Source organism: Pogoniulus pusillus, chromosome 38 (genome assembly GCF_015220805.1).
Source record: "Pogoniulus pusillus isolate bPogPus1 chromosome 38, bPogPus1.pri, whole genome shotgun sequence".
Classification (NCBI taxonomy): Eukaryota; Metazoa; Chordata; class Aves; order Piciformes; family Lybiidae; genus Pogoniulus; species Pogoniulus pusillus.
Window position 1 is genome coordinate 6,345,166 of NC_087301.1, and position 13,753 is coordinate 6,358,918.

Below are 13,753 nucleotides of genomic sequence, written 5' to 3' on the forward strand. Positions count from 1 at the left end.
GGCAGGCTGCTGCTTGCTTGGCATCTGGCAGAGAAACACTGCCTGGATCTGCAAAGAGAGAGGCTGAGCTCTGCTGGGCCCCCAGACCACTCCTCCTGCTGTGCCAACTTCACACACTAGCTGCAAACACCACACTGGGGAACAGGAGCTGGCATGCTCACAGCACCAGGACTCAGGCAAGCCCTTACATGTTCTGTGGGCTGTCCAGTGACCCCTCTGCTCCTTCCTGGGGCTCCTCAGGCTTCAGCTGGCTGTCCAGTGACCCCTCTGCTCCTTCCTGGGGCTCCTCAGGCTTCAGCTGGCTCTCCAGTGACCCCTCTGCTCCTTCCTGGGGCTCCTTGGGCTTCAGCTGGCTGTCCAGTGACCCCTCTGCTCCTTCTTGGGGCTCCTCAGGCTTCAGCTGGCTCTCCAGTGACCCCTCTGCTCCTTCCTGGGGCTCCTTGGGCTTCAGCTGGCTCTCCAGTGACCCCTCTGCTCCTTCCTGGGGCTCCTTGGGCTTCATCTGGCTCTCCAGTGACCCCTCTGCTTCTTCCTGGGGCTCCTCAGGCTTCAGCTGGCTGTCCAGTGACCCCTCTGCTCCCTCCTCTAGCTCCTCAGGGTTGATTTGACCATCCAGTGACCCCTCTGATCCTTTCTCCAGCTCCTCAGGACTGATTTGACCATCTAGTGACCACTCTGCTCTCTTCTCCAGCTCTTCAGGATTGATTTGGCCATCCAGTGACCCTTCTGCTCCCTCCTCTGGCTCCTCAGGGTTGATTTGGCCATCCAGTGACCCCTCTGGTCTCTTTTCCAGCTCCTCAGGACTGATTTGGCCATCCAGTGACCCCTCTGATCCTTCCTTCAGCTCCTCAGGGTTGATTTGGCCATCCACTGACCCCTCTGGTCCCTTCTCCAGCTCCTCAGGGTTGATTTGGCCATCCACTGACCCCTCTGATCCTTTCTTCAGCTCCTCAGGGTTGATTTGGCCATCCAGTGACCCCTCTGGTCTCTTTTCCAGCTCCTCAGGACTGATTTGGCCATCCACTGACCCCTCTGATCCTTTCTTCAGCTCCTCAGGGTTGATTTGGCCATCCACTGACCCCTCTGATCCTTCCTTCAGCTCCTCAGGGTTGATTTGGCCATCCACTGACCCCTCTGATCCTTCCTTCAGCTCCTCAGGGTTGATTTGGCCATCCACTGACCTCTCTGATCCTTCCTCCAGCTCCTCTGCCACCACTTCCTCCAGACTGGCTTCCTCTAAAGCAAAATGCTTCTCTTCTGGGGTTTCAGCAGCACTTTGTCCCCCCTCACTTGGCAGCACAAAAGAGGTGACAGAAGAAGAGATGAGCAGAGAGCAGAGGGCAGAGGCTGCTGCAGGCAGCCAAGGCAGGGAAGGTTCCATACCTCTCTGCAGCTCTTGTTCTTCTGCTCTGCTCCTCCTCTACACTGCCTTTGCTTTGGGCTTTTCCCTCTTCTCTCAGCTCCTGGCCCTGCAGGTAGAAGCAAACAGTGAGGCCTTTGCTGCCCCTGCCCCAGCCCAGCCCCTCAGGACCTTGCAGAGGCTCTGCTGAAGGGCAGCACAGCTCCAGCCCAGTGCCTCAGCACCGAGCCCAAGGACCAAACAGCATCCTCAGGCTGCTGAGGAAGGCCCAGCTGGACGTGGCAGCCTCCTTCCTGCAGGGAACCAAGGGCTCCAAAGGGCACAGGAGCAGCACAGAGAGAGGTCTGGGAGCTCAGCTCTGCAGGGTGTGCCAGGGTACAGCCTGGGGTTGCTTAGGCAGCACAGATGAGCTCCCTGCCAGCACCAAGCCCTCTGGGCACAGGTTTGGCTTTGCTGAAGGTCACTTTACACACCCAAGGATCACTGAACTCCCTGAGAGGGGAAGATAAAAACCTCCTGAAGGAAGAATGTCACAGCCAAGAAAGCAAACCACTGTGCTGTGGGCTAGGAGCACTGAGCTACCTGGCTGTGACCCAACCCAGAGCAGGGCTCAGCCCTGCCTTGCACAGTGGCCCCCAGGGTCACAGTGTCACCCCCCAGGGATTTCCCACTCCTCCACCAGCACAGCAGTGTGGCTGCTGCTGAGGAAGCCATTCACAGAACCACAGAACTAACCAGGTTGGGAAAGGCCTCTGAGATCATTGAGTCCAACCTAGCACCTAACACCTTCTGATTAACTGCCCCATGGCACTGAGTGCCTCATCAGCCTCCTCTGGGCAGCCTCCATGGGCACTGCACCACCTCCCTGGGCAGCCCATTCCAATGCCAATCACTCTCTCTGCCAACAACTTCTTGGAATCATAGAACTGCCCCACACCTGCCAGTGTTCACCCAGAGATTGGCCTGTGCTGAATCACAGACATAGAGAGCTGGAAGAGAGCTCCAAGCTCAGCCAGCCCAACCTAGCACCCAGCCCTGCCCAACCAACCAGACCATGGCACTAAGTGCCCCAGCCAGGCTTGGCTGCAACACCTCCAGGCACAGCCACTCCACCACCTCCCTGGGCAGCCCATTCCAGTGCCAATCACTCTCTCTGACAACAACTTCATAGTAGTATAGTATCACAGTCTCACAGTATCATCAGGTTGGAAGAGACCTCACAGATCATCAAGTCCAACCCTTTAGCACAGAGCTCAAGGCCAGACCATGGCACCAAGTGCCACGTTCAGTCCTGCCTTGAACAGCTCCAGGGACGGCGACTCCACCACCTCCCCGGGCAGCCCATTCCAGTGTCCAATGACTCTCTCAGGGAAGAACTTTCTCCTCACCTCCAGCCTAAATCTCCCCTGGCACAGCCTGAGGCTGTGTCCTCTCGTTCTGGTGCTGGCCACCTGAGAGAAGAGAGCAACCTCCTCCTGGCCACAACCTCCCCTCAGGTAGTTGCAGACAGCAATAAGGTCTGCCCTGAGCCTCCTCTTCTCCAGGCTAACCAATCCCAGCTCCCTCAGCCTCTCCTCGTAGGGCTGTGCTCAAGGCCTCTCCCCAGCCTCGTCGCCCTTCTCTGGACACACTCAAGCATCTCAATGTCCCTCCTAAACTGGGGGGCCCAGAACTGAACACAGCACTCAAGGTGAGGTCTAACCAGTGCAGAGTACAGGGGCAGAATGACCTCCCTGCTCCTGCTGGCCACACTATTGCTGATGCAGGCCAGGATGCCACTGGCTCTCTTGGCCACCTGGGCACACTGCTGGCTCATGTTCAGGCAGGTATCAATCAGCACCCCCAGATCCCTCTCTGTCTGGCTGCTCTCAGCCACTCTGACCCCAGCCTGTATCTCTGCATGGGGTTGTTGTGGCCAAAGTGCAGCACCCTGCACTTGGAGCTTCCTAACAACATCCACCCTCAACCTGCCCTGCCACAGCTTGAGGCTGTGTCCCCTTCTTCTGACTCTGGAGGCCTGGCAGCAGAGCCCAACCCCACCTGGCTACAGCCTCCCTGCAGGCAGCTGCAGGCAGCAATCAGCTCTGCCCTGAGCCTCCTCTGCTGCAGGCTGCACCCCCCCAGCTCCCTCAGCCTCTCCTCACAGGGCTGTGCTCCAGGCCCCTCCCCAGCCTTGCTGCCCTTCTCTCAACACCTTCCAGCACCTCAACATCTCACTTGAACTGAGGCCCCCCTGGGAACACCTCCTGAGCAGCCTCAGCTGCCTGCTTTATGACCTGGCAAGCACTTGAAACACAAACAGCAAACATCTGCCCCTGAAGCAGCTCCTTACCCCTGTCTGCCAGCAGCCTCTGTCCCCACACTGCCCTCCTCACCCGGGGAGAGCTCCTCAAGCTGCCAGCCCCACTGAGGGCTCAGGCTGCCTGCTGAGGTGCTGGAGCCCAGCAGAGCAGCTCCTTCCCAAATTCCTGGGGAGCAGAGAGGGATGAGGCCAACCTCTGTGCTGTGGAGCAGGGCCAAGCCCACAACCCAATTACAGCAGCAGAGCAAACAGCAGAAGGGTTCCCTGCAAGTGCTGTCACCTTCCATCACATCAGCCCAGCCAGAGCTCTCCCAGGCCCCCTCTTGCCCTGCTTTAACTAATGACTCCAGCTCCACAGAACCCAGGAGCTCAGCAAACGCTTCCTGGCTCCCAGCAGCTCCTGCCACGGCTGCCTGGGACAGGGGAGAAGGCAGCCACAGGGAGGAGACCTCCCCGGGAGCAGGAGCAGGCAGCCCAAGGGTAGTGCTGCTGAGCTGCACCCTGGCCAGCAGGGCAGCCCCTGGCCAGCAACCAGCAGCTGCAGGAAGCTCAAGCTGGGGCTTGGGGAGGGGAAGGCAGAGCTGAAGGCTGACAGAGCCTTGCCCCTCAGCATCCCCAGTGCAGCAACCAGCCCTGCCCACATCCTGCCCTGGCCTGCCCACATCACAGCACCAGGGAACAGCAGGGGTTGGGAGGAACCTCTGGAGATCACTGAGTCCAAGCCCCTGCCAAGGCAGGGGACACCTGGAGAGGGTCACACAGGAGCACATCCAGGTGGGCTGTGAAAGCCTCCAGAGATGGAGACTCCACCACCTCTGAGGAGCCTGTTCCAGGGCTCCATCACACTTAAAGTTCCTCCTCATGCCCAGAGGGAACTTCTGCTGTCCCAGTCTGTGCCCATCACCAGGCACCACTGAACCATCCTCCTGGCACCCACCCTTGAAGTACTGCTCAGCACTGAGATGCCCTCAGCCTGCTCCTCTCCAGACCAAGCAGCCCCAGGGGCTCAGACATGTTCCAGGCCCCTCAGCAGCTCTGCAGCCCTTTGCTGTGCCCTCTCCAGCCAAGTCCCTGTCCTTGAACTGGGGAGCCCAGAGCTGGACACAGGACTCCAGATGTGGCCTCAGGGGGGCAGGCAGAGCTGTGTCCCACATGGGGACACCTCACACGTGGGATAAAGCCAACGCTGTGGACACAGGATGGCAGACAGCAGAACCATCTCCTCCCCCTGCACAGCACAGCTGCCAGGGAGCCTCAGCAGGATCCCAGTGGCCTCCAGTTTGGATGGCTCCTGGCCACTGCCTCCCCCTCAGAGCAGCAGCAGGGCCAGCAAAGCAGGATGCCAGCACCTCCACCACCTCCTGAGTGAAGGGCAGCAGCAGCAGCCTCCTGCTGCCAGCACAGACACCAGCTCTGGCAGCAGCTTCCCACAACCTCTGGGCAGGCAGCGTCCAGGAGCCACCTGAGCAAGCTGGGCAGCAGGCAGTGCCCAGGAGCCACCCCAGCAGGCTGGGCAGCAGACAGTGTCCAGGAGCCACCTGAGCAAGCTGGGCAGCAGGCAGTGCCCAGGAGCCACCCCAGCAGGCTGGGCAGAAGGCAGTGCCCAGGAGCCACCTCAGCAGGCTGGGCAGCAGGCAGTGCCCAGGAGCCACCTGAGCAAGCTGGGCAGCAGGCAGTGCCCAGGAGCCAGCCCAGCAGGCTGGGCAGCAGGCAGTGCCCAGGAGCCACCTCAGCAGGCTGGGCAGCAGGCAGTGCCCAGGAGCCACCTCAGCAGGCTGGGCAGCAGGCAGTGTCCAGGAGCCACCTGAGCAAGCTGGGCAGCAGGCAGTGTCCAGGAGCCACCCCAGCAGGCTGAGCAGCTGGCAGTGCCCAGGAGCCAGCCCAGCAGGCTGGGCAGCAGGCAGTGCCCAGCAGCCACCCCAGCAGGCTGGGCAGCAGGCAGTGCCCAGGAGCCACAGGCAGCACAGGGTCTCTGCTCACACCAATCACTCAGGACATCTGCAGCCATTTGCTGGCCTTGCCACCTCTGCTGCCCCTGGCAGATGGCACTGGCAGCTTCCCACGCAGATGAAGGGATGCTGCTGGGCATCTCCCCCTCCTCAGGGCTCCCCTCCCACACCCCCAGGAGCTGTGTCTCCTAGCCAAGCAGCCAGCCCTCAGGAGGAGGTGCCAGGCCCCTGCAGCAGGCTGTGCCACCCCTGCTGCCTTCCCTCTCGGCACTCCCTGCCCGCAGCTCTCCCTGACCTACTTTGCCAGAGCTGTTCCTCTCCCACAGCCAACCTGCTAAGTGCAGGATGCCACTGCTGGCCTGTGCCAGGGCTGCACGGTTGGGTGGTGGGACTGGAGGAGGTGGGCACAGCACCAGCTGCCTGCCCCTTGCCAATCTGCTCTCTGGGACTCACCTCTGCAGGCTGCAGCTGCTCTCGGTCCCGGCGCCTGCAGCCCTGCAGCTCCTCCTCACCAGCGCTGCCCTCAGACCCCCTGGAGAGCTGAGAGGAGACACAGGTTACAGCTCTGATTGCTGCAGCCCCGCCTGGGCACTGCCAGCCAGGTGCCAGCTGACTGCCAGAGGCATATCCAGACCCCCTGGAGAGCTGAGAGGAGACACAGGTTACAGCCTGCATGGCTCCGACTCCTGCAGCCTCACCTGGGCACTGCCAGGCAGGTGCCAGCTGGTGCCCCTACCACCTCTCTGTGACACGGGGAAGGAGCAGAGGCTGAACCCCACGGGAAGGACCAAAGAGCACTGCACAGGAGGCAGCAGCTGGCATGGGCAGGACAGAGAAGTGCTCCCCAGACAACCCTGACACGAGGCTCTCTCTTGCTGCCCTCTGCTCCTTCCACAAGGCTCACCCTGCCCACCACAGCACTGGGTAATGCCACACAGAGCAGTGCCATGCTCCTAAGAGGACTTCAAAAGTCCACCTTGCTGTGCCTGGCTGCCAGAGGCACATCCAGACCCCCTGCTTCGTGCCCAGCCCTTCCCATGGCAGGAGGGTGGTGGCAGACAGAAACCAAGGCTCCAGAGCCAGCCCCTCCTCTCCCCTGACCCTGCAGCCTTTGCCAGCCCGACTCTGGCAGCTGGCATCACACCTCCAGCCCAGCCCTGCACAAGCTGAGACAAACACCAGAAGGAGCAGAACAAAGCAGCAGGGGCAGCTGGGCTGGGTGTGAGTTTGCTTACAGAACCTGTGCTGGGCACAGATGGCAGCAGAGGGAGCTGAGCCTCACTCCTCCTGCAAGGCTCAGAACGAGTGCCACAGCCCAGGGCTCACTGCCTGGCACTCACTTGGGGCAGCACTTTGCGTGTGTAGGGAAGAGTCAGCTCTGAAGTGGGCACTGCAAGTGCCAGCCTGGGAATTGGGAGCAGCTGAGCTTCCCTCCTCAACCCAACACACACCACTGGCTGCAGCTCGTGGGGATAAGAGCTGGGGAGGTGCAGCCTGAAGGCTCAGAGCAGTCTCCAGAACCTGAAGGGTCACAGGGAAGCTGGGAAGGGTGAGGAGACACTGGCACAGGTTGCCCAGGGAGGTTGTGGAGCACAGAGAGGGAGGGTGAGGAGACACTGGCACAGGTTGCCCAGGGAGGTTGTGGAGCACAGAGAGGGAGGGTGAGGAGACACTGGCACAGGTTGCCCAGGGAGGTTGTGGAGCACAGAGAGGGAGGGTGAGGAGACACTGGCACAGGTTGCCCAGGGAGGTTGTGGAGCACAGAGAGGGAGGGTGAGGAGACACTGGCACAGGTTGCCCAGGGAGGTTGTGGAGCACAGAGAGGGAGGGTGAGGAGACACTGGCACAGGTTGCCCAGGGAGGTGTTCAGGGCCAAGCTGGATGAGACCTTGAGCAATCTGAGGCTGGGTGGGAGGTGTCCCTGCCCATCCCATTCCACAACTCCATGACCTCAACAGAAGGCAAAGAAATGCTCCAAGGAGCCTTCCTGTACCAGTGCCAGGGCAGCAGCCCCCTGCAGCCCCCCACACCGAGCCCACCCCTGGCTGGGCAGCTCTCTTACTTGGCCAGCATCCAGCTTGCTGCCTGCCTGCAGATCAGCTGCTGCTGCTTGTCCCCTCACTTCTTTCTCTCCCTCTTCACCCAGGGGCTCAGTGTCCAGGCTGGCAGCCAGGCTGCTCAGCTGCTGCAGCTGGGGGCCTCTGCCAGCCTCCAGCCCCTGCCCGCTGGGCACCTCCGGCTCTGCCACGCTGCTCTGCCCTGCAGCCTGGGGCGCCTCAGGGGCTGCAGAGATGTCACCTTCCACCTCCACCTCTGCATCTTCTTCATCCACTGCTTCACTCCCAGCCAGTTTCCCATCGGATTCCTCCTCCTGCTGCCCACACAGGTTGCTGTCAGCATCCCCAGGGAGGGCTTGGACCAGAGTGGGAGGGCAGGTGGCAGCGGACTCCAGGGAAGCCTCTTGGCCCTCCTCAGGGTGTTTGGATCTTAGAGACTCCTTCTAGGCAGCAACCAAACAGTTAGGGCCACTACAGTCCCTACCCTGCTGCAGCAGGGCTCAGGGGTCACACACAGCTCTCCTACAGCAAGCAGCAAACCACAAAGCTTTGGGTGACTTCCAGCCTGCTTTGGGATGTCTCCAGCCAGCCCCTTCCAAAGGCAGGAGACTCCCTGAAGGAGGATTCCCACTTCTGGGCTCACCCTTGGGCTTTCCCTTGCTGCTTCTTCACTCTCAGGGGCTCAGTGGATGAGAGCCAGCAGTGGCTGCAGGGCAAGAACCCTACATCCTCTGCAGCAGCCCCTTCCTGCTTCCACCTGGGATTTGCTCAGGGAGAGGTGGGAATTTGGAAGAGATTCTTAGTGGGCATTCAACTTCTGCCTGAAGCTCCAAGCAGAGGAGGGCAGGCAGAGAAGGGCAGGCAGAAGGGCAGGCAGGAGGGCAGGGGCACCACTCTGAGCTCAGAACAAGGCCAGGAGCAGCTGACACAGCAGGCTGAGAGCAGGCAGAGTCCCCTGGCCTCGGGAAGCAGCAATCCTGACTTAGAGCTCAGTCACCCAAAGCTTCAACCACAAAGCCAGGAGGAGGTGCCCTCAGCAGCATGCCAACAAGCCTGCTGGCACATCCTCCTGCCTGGTTTATTGATGCCCTGGTGCCCTGTCAACACCAGCTGCAGCCTGCGTCCGGCGTGTGCCAGGCACACGGTGCCAGTGGGAGCTGTGGCACCCAGAGCTGTGGCAAGCAGAGGGACCCTCTCCTCACACCTCATTTGTCCAAGAGACCCTCTCCATGCCAAGGCAGCCATGCAGCAGAGCAGGGAGGAGGGCAGAGGAACCTACTCACTGGGTACTTGCCAAACACCTGCAGCCCAGAGCCTCCCCTGCACGTCAGAGGGCAGTAAATGAAGCCTGGCAGCCCCCTTGGTGCTGTGCCTGCTTAGCAGAGGGGTCCACACCCCTCACTGAGCCACCAGCCAGCCCCAAGAGCCTCTGGAAGCCAGAAGGGGCATTTCTTCATGGACAGCCCTCATTATGCTCCCTTTCAGTTGGGGATTAGGGCACATGGGAAGTTGTGTTCCCTTCTGGGCAGCCTGGCTTGGAGCTTTCCCAAGGACCTGTCTCCAGGACCTCCAAGAGTGCCCAGGGGCAGATGTGCCAAGTGAGAGACTGGTCAGGCTGCTCCTGCTTGAAAGCAGGGCAGAGGGATCTGCCCTCCAGGAGCAGCCCAGCACAGAACACAGCCACCTGGCCAAGAACCCTGAGCACACAAAGACTTCGCTGCAGGCAACTTTCCCTGGCTCCTGAAAGCTCCCAGAGGGGTTTCTGGATCCTGTTTAAGGACAGATACCAAACTGCTGGCCAGGCCACACCTTAATCAGCAGCAGGGCAAGCCTGGCAGAGGCAATGAAGCCCACCAGGCACCCAGATGGAGGAGGAGGAAGGAGGAAGAGGAAGGAGGAGGAGGGAGGAGGAGGAGGAGGGAGGAGGAAGAGGAGGGAGGAGGAAGAGGAGGGAGGAGGAAGAGGAGGGAGGAGGAAGAGGAGGGAGGAGGAAGAGGATGGAGGAGAAGGATGGAGGAAGGAAGAAGAGGATGGAGGAAGGAAGAGGAGGATGGAGGAAGAAGGAGGAGGAGGATGGAAGAGGAGGGATGGAGGAGGATGGAGGAAGGAAGAGGAGGAGGGAGGAAGGAGGAGGAAGGAAGGAGGAGGAAGGAGAAGGAGGAGGAAGGAAGGAGGAGGAAGGAGGAGAAGGAAGGAGGAGGAAGGAAGGAGGAGGAGGAAGGAAGGAGGAGGAAGGAAGGAGGAGGGAGGCAGAAGGAGGAGGAAGGAAGGAGGAGGAAGGAGGCAGAAGGAGGAAGGAAGGAGAAGGAGGAAGGAGGAGGAGGAGGAAGGAGGAGGAGGAGGAAGGAAGGAGGAGGAAGGAAGGAGGAGGAGAGGTTCTCCTCCTGTAAAAGCAGAGCTGTGGATGTCAGAGCTGGGACAGCTCAGGCTCTAATTGGCTTGAGCTGATCTCACAGGGTCACGTTTCAGCCGCAGCTGAGCACCACTGCTGGAACATTTCTGCCCCCCCAAGCCCTCCCTGCCAGAGCAGCAGGAGCAGAACACATCAGCACCAACAGACCCAGGCTGTGCAGAGGCATCTGAGCCAGAGGCTGAACCATCAGGGACGCTCAGCAGCCACCAAAAGCAGAGCCTGCTCATCTCAGGCAGCAGGCTGCCTGTGCCACCTCCTGGCACCTCAGGAACGTGCTGGATGTGGAGAGATCACAACAAAACAGTTCACATTCTTTCTTCCTGAGGAGTAAAGAGGGGGGAGAAAAGCTGATCCTAACCACCAGATGCCTTTGGAAGGTGATACTGTGATGTGCTCCCCTCTTGCTCCCTGCAGCACAGAGAGGGGAGTGGGTTTGCCAGATCTCCACTGGGCAGCACTGGGGCTCGGTTTGTAAGTTTGCTGCTCTCTCCCTGCAGGCAGCACTTGGAGCAGCCACAGCAACACACCAAGCAACTGCCAGCTGCACACCACGGCACCAGAAGCTGCATGCAGAGCTTCGGGGGCATCAGGCAAGCAACACCACGGTGCCAGAGCTGCTCATCACCTCTCCCAGGCTGCCAGCTTCCTCCTCGGGAGTCCCTTGCTGCTGGAGATCAGCCACGAGGTTGCTGTGCTGCTCCTCCTCTGCTTTGCTGTGCTCCTGCTGAGTGCAGCAACATCCAGTAGCAGAAGCCCCCACAGCACCTTTCCCAGCTGGCAGTGCCACCTGCCTGTGACAGGGCACCCAGCCCTGGAGCAGAAGGCTCCCCAGGAGAGGGCAGGGCTCTGGCCACAGCAGCCATTCCTGCCTGCTCCCTGGGGCTCAGGGCTGGCTGGTTCCTGGGAAGCAGCAGCAGGCTCCCTGCTCGTCCACCCCAGCACCACAGGAGCTGTGCAATGTTTGCTCCCCACAGCTCCCTCTCACACCTCCCCAGCTGGTGAGGAAGCCTGGCAGGGTAATTCTACAGCACAGGACCACCCCCCCCCCCAATTGCCAGTGTTCACCCAGAGATTGGCCTGTGCTGAATCACAGACTCACAGAACCAGGCAGGTTGGGAGAGAGCTCCAAGCTCAGCCAGGCCAACCTAGCACCCAGCCCTGCCCAACCAACCAGACCATGGCACTAAGTGCCCCAGCCAGGCTTGGCTGCAACACCTCCAGCCACAGCCACTCCACCACCTCCCTGGGCAGCCCATTCCAATGCCAATCACTCTCTCTGACAACAACTTCCTCCTCACATCCAGCCTAGACCTGCCCTGGCAAAACTTGAGCCTGTGTCCCCTTGTTTTGGTGCTGGCTGCCTGGCAGCAGAGCCCAACCCCACCTGGCTACAGCCTCCCTGCAGGCAGCTGCAGGCAGCAATGAGCTCTGCCCTCCTCTGCTGCAGGCTGCACCCCCCCAGCTCCCTCAGCCTCTCCTCACAGGGCTGTGCTCCAGGCCCCTCCCCAGCCTTGCTGCCCTTCTCCAAACACCTTCCAGCACCTCAACAGCTCTCTGCAATGGAGGAGCCCAGAACTGGACCTCCAAGCTGCAAGCAGTGCAGCAGAGCATCCCTCCCCCTGCCATGCCCCCCACAGATGCCTCCATGGCTTTTTCCTCCTCTTCCAGCACTATCCCAAAGCCTTTCTGTGTCTCAGGGCATGTCTGCAGAGGCTGCTCCTTCACAGGCAAGAAAGCTAGGGCCAGGTAAGAGCTGACCCCACGAGCAAACCAAACTGCCCAGCAGCAGCACAAAGCTCACACTAAGTCCTCCAGCACACCCCTGGGCTTTGTGCCCAGTGCCTCTCCCCAGCCAGCTCCCTCCTTGTTCCAGCAAAGCCCTCTGAGGCAGGACCATTTCTTGCCCTCTGCCCCAGGCACTTCTGCCACCTTCCCCACAGCCTCAGCCCTCACCAGGTCCCTACAGCCCCAAGCCTCTTGCCTGGGCTGTGGGGGTCCAGCCCTGCCCCAGGGACCACACGGAGGCAGATTTTAATCACTTCACTCCATTGCTGCTCGGATTTGCTCCCCTCTAGGGCTTCCATACAAATCCTTTCCTCCTCTTCCTCCCGAGGGAAGCTGCAGAGCAGCTCAGGCTCGTCCATCTGAATGCTTTTCTACTGCCATCTCATGGAACCACCACAGAATTCTCCTCTCCAGCACCTGCCAGGGGCAGCAGTGCCTGCCTGCCGGGCACCAATTGCCATTTCCTCAGGGGCAGCTGCACTGCCAGGGCAGCTCTTTGTCCTGGGGGACAATCAGAGTCTGGGGGACAGATCTGGACGCCCCAAAAGGCTGCTGCTTGCCTGGAGATGAGAGCTGGAGACTTTTCTTTTCCAAGCCACTTCAGCAGAGCCTCTGCAGCTCCTGCATTGTGCACAGGGCTCGGCAGCTAAGTGCTTTACAGCTTAATGTCTGTAAGCTGCAGAGAGGATCAGGGAGAGGCTGTAGAACACTTTAAAAGAAATTAATTTGCCTTTCAGAGGCTGGAGCAGAGTTCTCAAAGCAGAGAGAAAGGATTAATGTCAGCACAAGCAGCGGGGCCAGCCTGCAGAGCTGCTCACAGCTCACTCCCCTTTGTGCCTCTGTCACCCTGAGCCTGATGGGCACAGAGAAAGCACCACGGAGCTCACAGCCCCCCCCATGGGGCACCCCCTGCACAGGGCTAGAGGTGTGCCAGCTTCTCATTGCCTCTGCACAGGGCTAGAGGTGTGCCAGCTTCTCATTGCCTCTGCACAGGGCTAGAGGTGTGCCAGCTTCTCATTGCCTCTGCACAGGGATAGAGGTGTGCCTGCACAGGGACAGAAGTGTGCCAGCTCCTCACCCCTCTGCACGGGGACCCAGAGATGTGCCAGTATCTCATTGCCTCTGCACAGGGACAGAAGTGTGCCAATTCCTCACTCCCTCTGCACAGGGACAGAGGTGTGCCAGCCTCTCACACCTCTGCACAGGGACAAAGGTGTGCCAGCCTCTCACACCTCTGCACAGGGACAAAGGTGTGCCAGCCTCTCATCCCCTCTGCACAGGGTCAGAGGTGTGCCAGCCTCTCACTCCTTCTGCACAGGGACAGAGGTGTGCCAGCCTCTCACTCCTTCTGCACAGGGACAAAGGTGTGCCAGCCTCTCATCCCCTCTGCACAGGGACAAAGGTGTGCCAGCCTCTCATCCCCTATGCACAGGGCCAGAGGTGTGCCAGCCTCTCATCCCCTCTGCACAGGGACAGAGGTGTGCCAGCTCCTCACCCCCTCTGCACAGGGACAGAGGTGTGCCAGCCTCTCACTCCTTCTGCACAGGGACAGAGGTGTGCCAGCCTCTCATCCCCTCTGCACAGGGACAGAGGTGTGCCAGCCTCTCATCCCCTCTGCACAGGGGCAGAGGTGTGCCAGCCTCTCACTCCTTCTGCACAGGGACAAAGGTGTGCCAGCCTCTCATCCCCTCTGCACAGGGACAGAGGTGTGCCAGCTCCTCACCCCCTCTGCACAGGGACAGAGGTGTGCCAGCTCCTCACCCCCTCTGCACAGGGCCAGAAGTGTGCCAGCCTCTCACACCTCTGCACAGGGACAGAGGTGTGCCAGCCTCTCATCCCCTCTGTGCAGGGCTAGAAGTGTGCCAGCCTCTCATCCCCTATGCACAG

The 13,753-nt window shown here is 60.5% G+C and overlaps 1 protein-coding gene across 6 annotated transcripts in view; it reads right to left on the reverse strand.

The window, feature by feature from the left end:
- CEP164 (centrosomal protein 164) overlaps positions 1-13,753 on the reverse strand; it is a 38,538-nt gene that overhangs the window by 14,150 nt on the left and 10,635 nt on the right. For 2 of the 6 annotated variants that reach the window (XM_064173159.1, XM_064173158.1), the window contains exons 8-12: positions 10,707-10,805; positions 7,674-8,111; positions 6,065-6,151; positions 1,384-1,469; positions 189-1,289 (exon numbers count right to left, since the gene is read on the reverse strand). In XM_064173159.1, coding sequence (XP_064029229.1) covers positions 189-1,289; positions 1,384-1,469; positions 6,065-6,151; positions 7,674-8,111; positions 10,707-10,805 — 1,811 coding nt within the window. The remainder of the gene's footprint in view (positions 1-188; positions 1,290-1,383; positions 1,470-6,064; positions 6,152-7,673; positions 8,112-10,706; positions 10,806-13,753) is intronic. The other 4 variants (XM_064173160.1, XM_064173161.1, XM_064173162.1 and 1 more) reach the window with 4 other exon arrangements.